At 39.4% G+C, this 14,402-nt stretch overlaps 2 protein-coding genes across 17 annotated transcripts in view; both read left to right on the forward strand.

Annotated features, from left to right (window-relative positions):
* The window catches only part of Dscam1 (Down syndrome cell adhesion molecule 1), a 71,111-nt gene extending 66,124 nt beyond the window's left edge, over nucleotides 1-4,987 (forward strand). For all 16 annotated transcript variants that reach the window (XM_067358949.1, XM_067358956.1, XM_067358960.1 and 13 more), the window contains one exon: nucleotides 1,248-4,987. In XM_067358949.1, the coding sequence (XP_067215050.1) occupies nucleotides 1,248-1,332 (85 nt within the window). In that variant the 3' untranslated portion in view covers nucleotides 1,333-4,987. The remainder of the gene's footprint in view (nucleotides 1-1,247) is intronic.
* Nucleotides 4,988-5,124: 137 nt separating this feature from the next.
* On the forward strand, nucleotides 5,125-6,666 carry LOC105668236 (protein dpy-30 homolog). The gene is made up of 3 exons (XM_012360479.2): nucleotides 5,125-5,473; nucleotides 5,602-5,678; nucleotides 6,037-6,666. The coding sequence occupies exons 1-3, from the start codon at nucleotides 5,305-5,307 to the stop codon at nucleotides 6,277-6,279; spliced, it is 489 nt and encodes a 162-aa protein (XP_012215902.1). The 5' UTR covers nucleotides 5,125-5,304; the 3' UTR covers nucleotides 6,280-6,666.
* Nucleotides 6,667-14,402: the final 7,736 nt, after the last annotated feature.

A 14,402-nucleotide genomic window follows, 5' to 3' on the forward strand; every position in this document is an offset into this window, starting at 1 on the left:
TATCCTCAAAATACTCGGATATATTCATCCTCGAATATTTATTCGCGGTTGCATTGCCGATAATAATGATCGAGTGCACGGTGGTTCACTAGTGACTTTCGAAGAGCCTCGAAAAAAAAAAAAAAAAAAAATATTTTATCATTTAACAATTTAACGTACATCTGATCTTTTCTTGTTTCATGACTAATTACACAGGAAGCCGTAAGTTCGTTAAACATAATCAAATCAGGATGTACAAACGTTAAAGACATGTGGAGAGCTTTTTGAGATGCGTCATACCATTTTCTACTGATTTTCATCATCCCATTGAAGTCCGGCTACCTGATTTGTTTTGCGACGAGCTTCCAAATAAAAAGCGTTGCTTTCGGACATGACAGAGTTCCCGATCTCCATCGAAAACGCTTACTAATACAACATGTGTCTGCATGTAGCTTTAATGAATAGTGCTTTAATGAGTGTCATGTGTAACGTGTTATAGCTGTGTAATTAATTCAAAGGTAGAATGCGGTAGAGATATACACTACTTAACAAAAAATAAAGATAACTTTTCTAACGCGTAAAATTTAACCATTTTTAAACCGCTGAAATTCGACGAAAAATTATCGCAAACAAAAAAATTGAAAAAGCTTTTTAAAATTGAAATTTTCAAAAAATGAAAAGCACGTAAAAGTACTAACTTCAAATTTTTAAATGGTTTTTTAATTTTTTATCCGCAATGATTTTTCGCCGAATTTCTGCGGTTTGAAAATTGTTCAATTTTGTGCGTCTGAAAAGTGTTCTCTATTTTCTGTAAAATAATGTATACGTCGATGCTAACCATATTTCCACTGCAGCTGTTACCTACTGTTCTCACCGCTAACAAACCCGCTATTCGGGCCGCTGAAGCTACTAACGACTGACATGCCTACGATCGTCATTTTTACATTTTATTTATTCATAGCATAAATATCATTGTCGTCACCACTATTCTAGCTGTTGTTATAACGCATGTTTTTGCCCAATTCACGTGCAGATATCAGTGATTTCTACACAAAGCAGACTTCACTTTTGCAAAGTAGAAATTGTCAGTAATTAAAATGGTTAAACAGTCTTTTTTAATTTTAGAAATAATTAAGGTTTATTCCATTATTGACAAGAGGAGATTAAATTGCGAGAGATATCTGCACGCGAGAGTGTTGTTAAAATCGCGTGAAGTAGTCGACACGACTGATGTCACGGGATGCTAAAAATGCAAATTCCTGTTGCAGAAACGAAGCTCCCGGCCGGCAAACCGGCAGCCCCCACGGCGGTCACGGGGGACTCTTCACACCCTACGATACTGTGGCAGTGTAACCTGTAAATCATCATCTTCCGTGATCTTCCGCCTCTCTCGATAGCCGGCGGCCGCGAGACAAGCAGCCGAGAGACGCGGAAATGAAGCGCACGCTAACTCTTCCCCCGGTGCTGTCGTCGGTCCAATTTGCAACGATTTACGATAGAAATTAGACGTCGTCGCGAGTAGGTAGATTCGATTACCGTATAAGATGTACGTGCGTTGATATCATCTCGAGATCGTGATTACGGATGAAGTTCCGCGGCCGGCCTCGCGGAATGAGATCGCTTCTTTCGCTCTTCGACCACGCTCTCTTTCCCCTCTCTTTCTCTCTCCGGCCTTCCGCCTTTTCCTTGTACTTCCTCGAGTACATTCGTTTATATATTTGATCCTGGGGGAAGGCCAAGCTCCAAAACTGCCTTGTTTTTTGATACACTTTTTCAGACCGGCTCAATCGATTGCTCACATTTAGGGAGGTCAAACTCAAGACTGTCTTTATCTACTGCCCTTTCGCGAAGGAGGCACAGCGATTCACGAGGTCAGCCACGCTTCGTTCGTAAGTCTTGCGAGTCCTAGAACTCCTCGCACACGTTCAATTACGTATAGCGTAAAATTTTTTATACCGATTAAAAAACAACGGGAGAAGATTTGCGTTTTTGATACGAGTCTTCCTTTATCACACACACGATGTTATTCGAAGTTATTTAATTAATCATTTTCGCACGACAATGAATATTTCGATTACGAAAGAGGCGATTTGGACTTTCTCGTCGAACGTGTAGACGGAGTTCCAGGCTCGCGATTGCCGTGAGAGGCTGTCCTGTAGGAAGGCGAACACATTCGGATGTCGTGTTCGCGGACGCTGTATCGCGGTGAGGACGCGGCCCGCGATGGTGCTCTCGGCGACGGTGGATTTAACGGGGGTCTTCTAATATATTACCGGGGTATAATCCTAGGTTACAATCGTCGCAGGAGTTGCGTAATGGGGAAAAAGATATGGATACGTATATAAACGAAATATACGAAATATATACACGTACACACATGAGATTAGTTGGTCGCTTTTTAAGTCATGGTTGTGCCACACTGCCGCTCCCCGCGGGCGTACGATATATACATACATACGTACATATACTATATACATATACTGTACGATTTATAATTTCGTAACGAAGGTTGTGTCCCTTACCCCCTTGACGATCGGCGATCTTGAGTCTCGACGTCGCGGAGAGCAATAGGGTACGTCGTCGCTTTTCGTCTTTCGTCGTCGTCCTTTTAGCAATCCGTTTAGGCGATCGATCCGAGACACATCCCTCATCATTCCTACTCGAGGGGAAAAGTCCCGTACACAGAATGCCGATCGACTGTCCGTAGGAAGAACAACGCGGCGAGCCATCGAGGGAACGCTTCGGTATATATAACACGGCAGGCCAGCCACATAACATTTACAATTACATTATCGCCACGCGTGCCGGCGCGTGCACGCAATACACGCCACACTACACTTGCTGTCGTCCTATATTATATGAAAAAAAAAAAAAAATATTTAGTCCGCTGTAAACACGTAATTATTCCCCCCGTGCTAATCTTCTTCGATCGATTACGACGTACCGATAAGATTCATTGATATTGCGACGATGATCGTTACAAATATAAGCGATTCGAGTAATAAAAGCTGGTTTAACGTAGATAGCTTGTAAGTCGGACGGATGGTCGCGAGAAGGCGTCGGCTGCATCCTTGCGGCGAGGCGAGAAGTCGGGACGGTTAATGGATCGTTTTCTCAAATGCGAATCGAAGAGAATCGTCCACGATCGGACGATCGTTCTTCGCCGGTTCGACGAACGTACGAAGCCGGTGTCGCCCGCGCTTCTTCTTCGTGTGTGCACAGTCCCGACATCGCGCGACGCCGCGGTCACGGCGCCGCGTCTCATAGTTCGTTTTTATCACGATACTATTTCTAGATATACATATAAAGATAAATATAAATATATATTATATATAACACTAACTATATACTATATATACATACGTTGTAAGTAGCTATTTCTAGGTGTCGCATTTGTTTGCCGAGGCGATGCACGAGCCGGTTTCCGGTTTTGGGCGACCAGGCGAGGAAGCATCCTCGAGAAATGCCAGTCAAGGCGAGTTGTTGCATTTTTAATTAGTTTTGTACATTTGATATGCTAGATACTATCGAGTGCATTATAACATTTTCGTCGTAATATTTTGGGGAACGATGCGCGAATTCGACTACTTTTTGCACCTTGAAAACGGTTTTTTTTATGTCACCGCTATTTTAATTTATCTAATTTATTTGGGTTTATTTAATTATCGTTTAGAAGCAAATTGAAATTGATTTAATATTAATATTCTATCGCATTTTAAAGTAAATTTAATTTGAGCCGCAATTGATTTTAAATTATCTACCGTGATGTTTTATTTTTATCTTTACACGAATTGAGAAAGCGAAAGCGCGCACGGACCACTGAGAGAATGTCCGTGATGTACGATGAAGTAAAATCTCAAGGGTGCTTCGTTTACGAGTCGCTTCTGCTCGCGCAGAGGAATTCCTACCCTCTGCCTGTCGAAACTGGCCGCGGCTCGACACGCCGACGCACTTTTACTCATCGATGTGATTTTAAAAGGCTGCGCAAAAGCCTCGTGTCTCGTGTATATGTTACGATCGCGCTCTTACCGTATAATTAACGTAGCCGTATCGTCCCAAGTCACCCTTTACGACTTATAGTATCACGTTCTGCTCACTTAACTCGCCCCCGCGAAACTTTGTCGCTTCGAATTGCTTCCGAATCTAACCAGAGCTAATACGGCATAGGCCGATGATATTGATGATAACGATATTAATGCATTCGTATATAGTGATGTGATCACGTCCGCGCGGTATTTCTGGTCGCGGCTTATCTACATATTGTCTTAAGCGAAGTGGACGTCCGCGACGTCGCACAGGTGATAACGTTATGTTGTAAGCGGCCCAGGGTGTTCGGCAAGAAGAGCTGTGCACGAAACATTGATCAGTTAAATCGGCTGAGCATGAAATGTTTTTTCAGCTGAAACGTTGATAACGAGCAATACAACTTAAAGACTGAGAATTTACGTCCACGTATGCTTTATTCGCTTCTCGCTCATGGTTGCTTTACTTTCATGTAGCATTTTCGTAAAATTGGTACATTTGCCTCTCATGCTCTTCTTGCCGGACACCCTCGAGCCCATCGTTCGCTCGTCGCGCTTCGCGTGATCGACGTATATTGTGTGGTAATTCTTTGCAGGATTCGATGTTAATTTTTGAGAGACGCTGCGAAGCGCGTCGCTCGCTTGTGTATGCTTGATTGATATATGCGTTGAAGATATTTGGCTGTTCTTTTTGTATGACGGCGAACGCGGTTCTTCGAGCTCGTGCCCTCCTTACCGTCGCCTGTCAGACTCGAAGCGTTTCCTTCGCGTTTTTTTATCTTTATGTCCGTGGAAAAGAAACGGAATTGCGATTTATCGTCTAATAACGGAAAAGCAAAAAGAAAACGCGTGCAACATCCTCCGCGTTCGCGGAGACTCGAGGACCCGCTCGCAGTGTACCGTTTCCTTAACGCCACTATTTTATGTTTTTGTACCAAAGTTGTAGCGTCTAACTTTGCGTTAAATAAATAAAACATAAAAAGGTAGCCAGTTTACCATTTTTGACCTTGAATTTTATAAATATTTTCACAGAAACAAAAATTTATGTGCATTTATTTATAGAGTATCTACACATATAACATTAATTTCTTTTGTCATTAATTTTATGCTTTTATTTATTTATCGTATAATACAATACTGATATTCTGAATTTTATTTGCATTTTATACGTTAAATTATTTGTATTTAATCACAATATTAAGAATAATTTTATATGTTTATTTTTAGAATAATATAAATCAAATTATGTAATTTTGTAAAAATTAATCTGCGATGGAAAAAATGAATTTTATTATTAGCTTACATGGAGTCTACTGGACTTAGCACAGAAACTTACCCTGATATGGATTTCTACTACTGTCTTATTGACAGAACACTTTACCGACTTGTAGCAACTTATCGCGGTGTGATAGATGGCGATAGTTCGATATGGTTGGTAGTGACGGTTGTTTACACGATGGCGTCCGGCGGTGGTACGTGTCTACTTATTTTCCATTCTCATGTAATCGTAGACCGGTCCGGTCGTCCTGCGATCAGACTCATCATTTAGTATCTCACTTTAGCAACGGCCATTCATCCTTTGTTTCTTTTTTAACGACAGAAAACGCTACTGAGGAACGGACGGAAGCGTCAACGCCGGCTCAACCCAACTCCAATGCCGCATCTGAGACGACTAATGTAAGCAAACATATATAACCTAAAAATGTTCCGACAGCTTGTTGAACAACGATGTTTCGAATAATTTTGCGTTAAACATTATATGAGCTTAATAAATAAACATAAACGCGCGTAATATATGCCTATATTTGCGTCGCGAAAAGTTAGGTTAGAACTTTACTTACGTTAGTGTTATCGCTTATCATTCAACATTTGTTAGTCAATGATAGTTGTTATTCTAAAATAATAAGTAATTAAATTCAGTAGGTATAAATATGACGATTTACAAAATCAATAAGCAGTTTAATTTCTTAACATATTTTATTACTAAATGCTTCTGTGAACAGTGTTTTTAAATTTATATGTTTTTTATTTGCAGAAAGTAACAGGGATGGATAAAGATGGTGATCTGTCTGGTATACCAGCAAAAAAGTCTCGTGTTGATGTGCAATCTCTTCCTACCAGACAGTATTTAGATCAGACAGTAGTACCAATATTGCTGCAAGCATTGTCCTGTCTGGCCAAAGAAAGACCTGCCGATCCTATAAGCTTCCTTGCTGGCTATTTACTGAGAAACAAGAGCCAATATGACAATGGTGCTTCACCACCAACCAGTCAGTGAATGCTTCCGTGTCCACGTGCGTGTTTTGTGAACATTTTTACGTAAGAATCCTTTTTGATTCTTCAAGGACATATTATGGACTTGTGTATTTTTATATGAAATAAAAATGTATTAGCTTTCTATATTATAAGTGCAGTAGTATTTAGGAGGAATAATATGGCGTTATTCTCCAAAGTGTAATAACGCATTTGAAACATTGCAATTATTTCAAATACGTATTGTTTTTTAAATAATATTTTAAAAATACTAGTTACATCAAAATCATTTTAATAGTGATAGCAATGATGGGATTAATATTAAATTGAAATCGAATCGTAATATTTGTTAGGAGAAGTCATGCTAGTTTTTCTATGCAATCGTTTAAATAAAGTAAAGTTGATAAATGAACTAACGATTTTTATGAGAAGATTCTTTGAAATAGTTAAGAAACATATTGATTCTTTTGGTTCAATACGTTGCAAATTCACGACATGAAAGCGCACGAGAGAAAGGGCACAGAAAAGGGTCGTAGCCATCGGTCCAATAAATCGTAATGAACCCTCCGCGTTCGCGTCGATTTTAATTGGAACGGCGATTTAATTGGAGGCAATTAAATGTAATCGCGCAATGAATCGGCGTTAAATTTATCTCGCGCTCCAATAAAATCGATAATTTGCGTTGGATGTGCAACGCTTGGGAGTCGTGTCGGTGTGAAGAAAGAAAGAGAAACAGTACACCTTGAGGGTGCTCCGTTTTATTATTCTTCGAGCCTTATTTCGCCCCTCGTGCGGTTTTCGTTACGACGAAAACTCGTTGATCGCGGTCGGTCTTGCCGAGTCTCGCCAGGGTAATTGGACTCCCTTCGGCGAGGCGCAAGAAAAAGAAAATCCGTGTAGCGTCGTACCGATCCGATTGTACCGTTCGGGCTCTAAATGACGCGAGGAGATATCGGGGTAATTTCGTGGCCGACAATTCGCACGGCGACATCATCGGACTTGGTCCAATTAACGGCAAGAGATCCTCTTACCCGAGCTCTCCTCGTATATCCTCTCGTAGAATCCTCGACCCTTACCCGTATACACGTACATTGATCGCAAACTCTTAGTCCTTTGTTTCGTACCCGTTTAGTTAGAAAAGGCGGCGCGCTTCCACTGTGATAAGATAAAAGCACTAAGCAGTATTTTTGCTAAACTCGACTTTCTCGTACAAAGTACTTTACTAGTAATTTGCCCGCTTTAGAAACGTCAGGGTTTTATAGAAAACAAAAAAGTTTGGAAGCATAACATGTAATAAAGCAAAAAGGTAACAATCCTAAATGTTTTTTTTTTTTTTATACAACTTGTAGCGAAAGATAATTGTATTTCTTTATAATTTCTGTATAATTGTAATTCTTTTGTTTCGCATTTGTTTGTCCACATCATCCTTATCTAACATTTTCAAAAAACATTGTGATATTTATCTTATACTTTTAATTCATATGCATGCGCAAACTTGGACGTTTCAGATACGATAAAACGTTGAAGGAAACAGCTTGAATTATGTTATGCAACAGAAGAAAACTATAACATTGTCATTCGATTAAATTGCTTTATTACAGAAAAATCGTACGAGAATCAACTGCAGTTTGTCGAATGAAGGCTGTATTATGTGTTTTATGTGATTATGAAATATGTGAGCATACTATCGAACGATACAGTTCTAATATCAATTCTATTGCAGTGTATTCAGAGTGAAATTCCACGTTCGTGCAACTCATTCCTGCAACGAATCGCAAATAAATGCGCAAAAGCGGAAAGTTCACGCTTGCGACACAATGCAGAAGTTCGATGTCCCGACTGTCAATGACGTAGCAACATCCACCTTCACCTTTTTCACTTCACCGTACACGAGAAGCTCGCAATAGTTGTTTCCATACCGAGTTGTCCCATCTCCTTTCCACATTCCAGTTTACCGTGCTTTTCCAGCTTCAAAACTATGTAAGTAGCTTTATACAATACTAAAACATGGGTGTACAGGGTATCTCAAACAAGCGCATTTTTTAAAGCATAGATTTAAACGCGTATTTTATTGTTAGTAATATTTTAAAAGAACCAAGCAGAATTTTTAAAAATACTACTTTTATATATGGCACAATATTTTTAAATTTAAATCTGATACTGACTATTTTTTAACTGCAAGAGTCTCCTTAAATTATTAAATATTTTGGATTTTTATTTGATTTTATTTTCTCGCCTTTGTGTATTCTTTTTTTATAAAGTCTATATGCTTTTTCTTGATTGAATATGTTACATCTATTATAAAAAAAAAAAAACGTGTGTTTGAGCAGAATTATTGTGTTTCATGAATTGCAACCGGTATAATTTTCGCGAGTTTACATTACGAACTATGGGCACGCAAAGTTTACACAAACTGCAGGTACACTTAATGAAACGCGACGATTGACGTGTGGTTATACTTTCACATATCTACAACATTGAAATCTCGCCTCTACATGGACACAATTGAACTCGCCGGTTGAAACAGTCCTGGTTTCAATACTCGCTCTGTACATCGGTGCAGAGATATTCCGGATAGATATCTTGTCTCCTATCCTATTCTATCCCCGCATTCGTGCGAATCGCACTCGATACGCGTGTAGTAATGACGTCGAACGTCGGATCAGCAAATTTTGGGGCTGTGCTAACAATGACCATGACCACGTTTGCGTGTCGAACGTGCAAAAGATCGGCGGACAAAGGGATAGATTCTCTTCGGGTTCTCTTATTGCAGCTTGCCGCGTGCATATGCACGATGCATATATATAGGGATACGCGTGCCGCGTACACGTGCTTGCACATCCCGGAGAACCCACGGATAACCGAAGCCGTGGCTAATGGCTGAACCGTGTCACGGTTTTCGTCGGAGCGTGCGGGTCCGGCCGGCAGGTTCGCGCCTGCACACCCGCACTCGGGAGGACTCGGTTCAATTGGCACGCATATTGGAATTCTATTACCGGGATTACGGCCGGTAATTGCTCGGTTTAGCGCAATATCGCACAGCCGTCTGTGCACGCCGTCGAGCCACGTCGCGACGCTCCGGCGGGCCAACGGCGAACGGCCGGCGCGCGGATTAGCCGCGCGCGTTTGATCCCTCGTTACGACCGAGAATTAATTGCTGGTAAATACCAAAAATGTTAATTCTTTATTGCATTCTGTTATATAATTATGGTAAACGTGTTTTTTTTTAAATACTTTAAGCACCGTCATCAAAAACGAATGATTGTTTTAGATACATCTGTAAATATTTAATTTCATTACTTTATCTCACCGCAAATTCGCAAAATATTTTGCACTTGTATTCCTGAAACTTTAGATTTGCTTTAAAAGAATTAACTAATGGATTAACAGTCTAAATTTAAACCGTCTATATGCTTGCGCTTCTCGATGTTCGATTTCGATCGAATCGCGTTTGAAATGCGCAGCATCTCGAGGATTGAACGACTTGAGCTGCTTACGATGTACATCCTTTGTGGATTTCAATTAGGCGAATCGCAATTGCTAAGACGGTTCGAGATAGCTTTGGCAAGTGAAAGCATTAATTAATTGATGCGATGGAATAACGCGGATTAAATAATGCGGATCCTTGCGGTTATTCGTGTATGAGTCAAAGGATCAGTATTTATGAGAACTGATGTTTTCTAGACATAATTCTAGACATCCTTTATCATATATGAATTTATATTAATATGAAATATGACGTTTAGGTGTATAATTTCGAACTAAATATATCTCACAACTTACATATTTTCAAACAAATTTTTCTTTAGATAGATAGTACAAAGTTGTGCATTTAATATCGCTTTTTACATATTTTTTCGCATCGACAGTTATGTCGGGCATTATTATGCACAATATATTGGTAAAAATTTTTCGAGGCATAAACGTTTGCTATATTATATTTTACAATCCTGCAGTTTAACATTTGCATCAGGTATTTTTTTCAGTTTTATACAGAAATCACAAGTGGAGAGATTTTTTTTAAAGTCAGTCAGAGACGGAAACGATGGTGGATGAAATCGCTGACGTTCCCGATCGTCCAGAATAAGGATACAATTCTTAAAAAGCGCGGCAGGATTTTTAGAGATTCTCTTCACCGATGCGGTACGAGATTATATAAAATGTTTCTACATAACCGAGAACTCTACCGCAGCTCTCCGCTTTGCCTCGGTGTCGGGAAAAAAAGCGCTTACCCAACAGATTCACGCTGGCTAAAGCCCTCCTTTCTCTCGTATTTTTTCGCCGCTTGAGTTTTATCTGATAACGGCAAAAATATTTTTCGGCCTCGCCCGTGGAAGGTGATACACGATCTTTTGTTGTCACAGCAGAAAGCCGAAGCAATAAATACCGATATGAATTCTGACCATCTCTATATATATTTTTACGATTAACTGGTCGTAGTTTGTGATTCTTTTTTTAACGAAATTATTTGTGCGGAATGTACTGCAGTCCAGCATTATTTTTTTTTTTTATTAATTTTTTTAATATTTTACAAATAAGGATTGATATTTTAGATTTTCTTTTAAGAACATTTAAAATAATTAATTGTTTGTTCTTTTAAGAAAATTTAAAATAATTAGTTAATTGAATTTTTGTTTACACATATGAATATATATGCTTTTAATCAGTTTAGTTATATCCAAAAGCTATTGTAATTCCCGCCGCATTTTGGTAAATATTTTAATCACGTGATTACGTTGATCACTATACGGATATAATTTCACGAGGGTTACTAACTTGTCTATCAGTTGGTAGTATGTTAACGGTGGCGCTGGACGCGCACAAATATCGTTTTGCGTTTCTCGCGCGTTTTTTCGCGTTCAAGTGAATTCCACGCGCAACAAATGTCGGCAGTGTCGAATGTGTGAATGATGAATGATCGTCGTGAAGAGTTATTTTGTACGTATAGTCAGAATTACTATTCTTTTGGCATTGATAAAGCCAGTTGCGTCTGTCGCGTCATTGCTCGTGAAATTTTTGTGGGCATCGAACTGACATCTGTAGAATATCGAATTGATTGACGGGTAATTATGGTGCAGTTTTATTTAATTCTTAAATTTTTACGCATATAGTTGCGATTATCAGTTTTCCGGTATTCGTAAAATCAATCTATTGTATCGTATCGGATATTGCTCATCGTATCTTTAGGCATCGAGAAGTTGCCGCCGCCTTACGGTTTTCTCGTGACGTATACGTGACGTCACTATGCTCGTCGAATTCGCAAATGGCGGCGGACAATTGCGCGGGTTGAATGTAAGTGAGCGTCATTTTGCGTTGTTTCATGTTTTGCATGCGTTTTTCCCTGCCGACATGAATTCGGCATGCAAACAAATGGCGGGAGTGTCGAATCCAATGACGGACAATTATCGTAGAGTGTTTATTAGTGTGTACGATCGCTATCACCAGTTCTTTTACGCTCATATAACCAATCATGTCCACTATATCGCACCGGGCATTATTTGTTGAATTATCGAGCATCGATGCGAAGTTGCTGTATCTTCCGAACTCGACTGGTGAGTTAATTTTCACATTTTATCAAATTAAAGAGGAGAGAAAATAGCCAACAAGCCAACGGAAGGTCGAAATGTGAAAAACAACAATCATTTCAGTACTTCTTCAAAGAAATGTTTACAAATACTCTAGTCAGATAATAAAATCATGGGCCGAAACGTTTGTAAACATATCGTTTGAGATACACATTGTCGGCTCTTTTCTCTTTCCTCTTTAATTTCGTACATTATGTGATTAATATTTTCGATATTTTAATGCTATTATAACGATCGAAATATTAATCTTTGATCAATTTTGCGAATTAAATAACAGAGCATATTTTCTTGTTTATTGTATTATATGATATACTAATTTTGATATTTTGCTAAAAAGATAATGCTTTTAAACGAAAATAAAGAGGTCGGATTTTTATGAAAATTAATGATAACAATTTTATATAAATTTTATATCGATGACCAAATTTTATTTTATATATAATTTTTATTTATAATTGTAATTATACGAAATTTTCAATTTCCTTGCAAATTGTTAAATTGATTCTTTAATTGCATATCGGATTTCGAACTCTAGATATTCACACACAAAATTTGCAATCACATATTAAAACTTATATTGAAATCTAATTGCCTCTCTTTTTTTCGTTGAACAAAGATATCTTTTTTATTGAATTTTTTAAATCATCTTTTTCATATTATTCTCTCCTACAATTAGTATGAGAAACAATGATTTGCATTACTGCATTACTGCATTATTTGCAAAATGCAATCTCGATATTTCAATATTGGGCTGTAAACAATCCTATAATTTATCAGTTATACAGATATTTCGAACAATTAGAGTTTTACTTTGAAGTGTTCGAATATTTAAGCTTGAAAATAGAATTGTATAATGTCGTTGGAATATTGAAATAATTTTAAAATCCGGATTTGTTTGTGCAAAGGAGTTTCTACTCTTCTCGATTCATCGCAATGTACCGCGGGAGATAATCGCGGAAAAGCCGCGAGTCGGCGCTTTTGAACGGGTTAATCCGCAAAGTGGCATTATTTCCGGCGAGATAGCCACGCTTCGGGCAGGGTCACTTCGTTATCGGGTAACGCGCGTAGTCAACAACCGCGACCTCCACGGCGCGCAGCGCTAGCAACTTAAATATTTGTCGGAGATTATATTCATATCCTGGGTTCGCAAGGCGACTTTTTAATCAGCTTGTCGACGTTCTTGCTCGCGTTCTTTCCGTCCTTTGTTCCACCAAATTATCCCGCGGGCCCGCCACAGATTTTCATTTCAGATCTGGCTGTGGTACTCTTCGCGCGTACTCCGCAAGAGAAAATAGAAGTACGCTCCTCATCTGCGTCTCTCTTCTCTCTTTATCTCCTTTGATTTCAATCTGTTTGACGATCTGTCTCTCTTACCGCGGTTGCTTTAGTGTGCGACAACGTCGACGGCGTCGACGGCGTCGTTGGCTCGAAGAAGACAACGCCCGACAAGACTCGCGGCGGGGAGACGTTATCGGGTCGCGGCATCGCTCGAGCATTCCAGTTCCGTTCTATTTCCTCCCCGCGTGCGGCTGAGGCCGAATCCTCCAGACTTATTGGTACCCGAAAGACCTCTCGAAGGTCGTCTGGGCGTAATTGCAGGAATCAGTCATGTTACCTCCCGGCCAAGCGATATATCTACCGAGTTCTTCTCCCTTCGCGATCTTGATCTCTAATTTTCTTCGAGCGATACCAAACCGTCTTATCGTTCGATTTGTTTCTGTATATATTTACAGAAATTTGTCAACAAATGACAGTTCGTTATAGCAGCAATTTGAACGAATTTTGTTAATATTATTTTTTTGTTTAAAAAATATTACAAAATTTATTTCTCAGTTTATAAATGCTAATTATTGCATATAAAAACGGTTTAATTAAAACTTGGAAATCCATACGATGTGATGATTCATTTAATTAATTTTATGACTGTAAGTTGGAAGCATCATTTATAGATATTTTCTTTTTAAAGTATCTAAAATCGATAAGTACTATCGTACGGCGAAATAATGGCACGTGATTATGACTGGGAAAATATTTCAAAGTTGTACACCGCGTTATCGCAGCGGGTTATTATTACCCGATCGTGAGATCGTAAAATTCGATCTCACGAACGAAATTGCGATCGGCGGGGAGACTTTCTGAAACGCGCACGCCACTAGGACGTTCTCGGGTGCTGTCTAATGGCTGGAACTTTATCGGAAATAAATATTTTTTGCTCCCGCTGCCATGCCGTTGCGGCGAGAGCGGTTAGTAAGGTGATATCAGTATTGCCCCTGCACGGTCTGCATCGATTCGATGAAACATTCCTACGAAACATTACCTTTCTTTCAATAGAGCTTAATGCACGGATCCACCACGTGGGCTTCGGCTTTCGATCGCGGAATTTTCCTCTTCCCTTCGACCCCATCCCATCCTTTATCGTCTTCCCTCCGGCAGCAGGTCGGCGTCTCTCGGCAAAGCGCTTAATCCTCCAACGAGTCGAAAACCCCCGACGGTATTACCGCAAACGTTGATTTGTGACCGTGGTAGCGACATTATTTATAATTTGCGGGTATTAATAGCCGGA

This window comes from Linepithema humile, chromosome 7 (assembly GCF_040581485.1).
Source record: "Linepithema humile isolate Giens D197 chromosome 7, Lhum_UNIL_v1.0, whole genome shotgun sequence".
NCBI lineage: Eukaryota > Metazoa > Arthropoda > Insecta > Hymenoptera > Formicidae > Linepithema > Linepithema humile.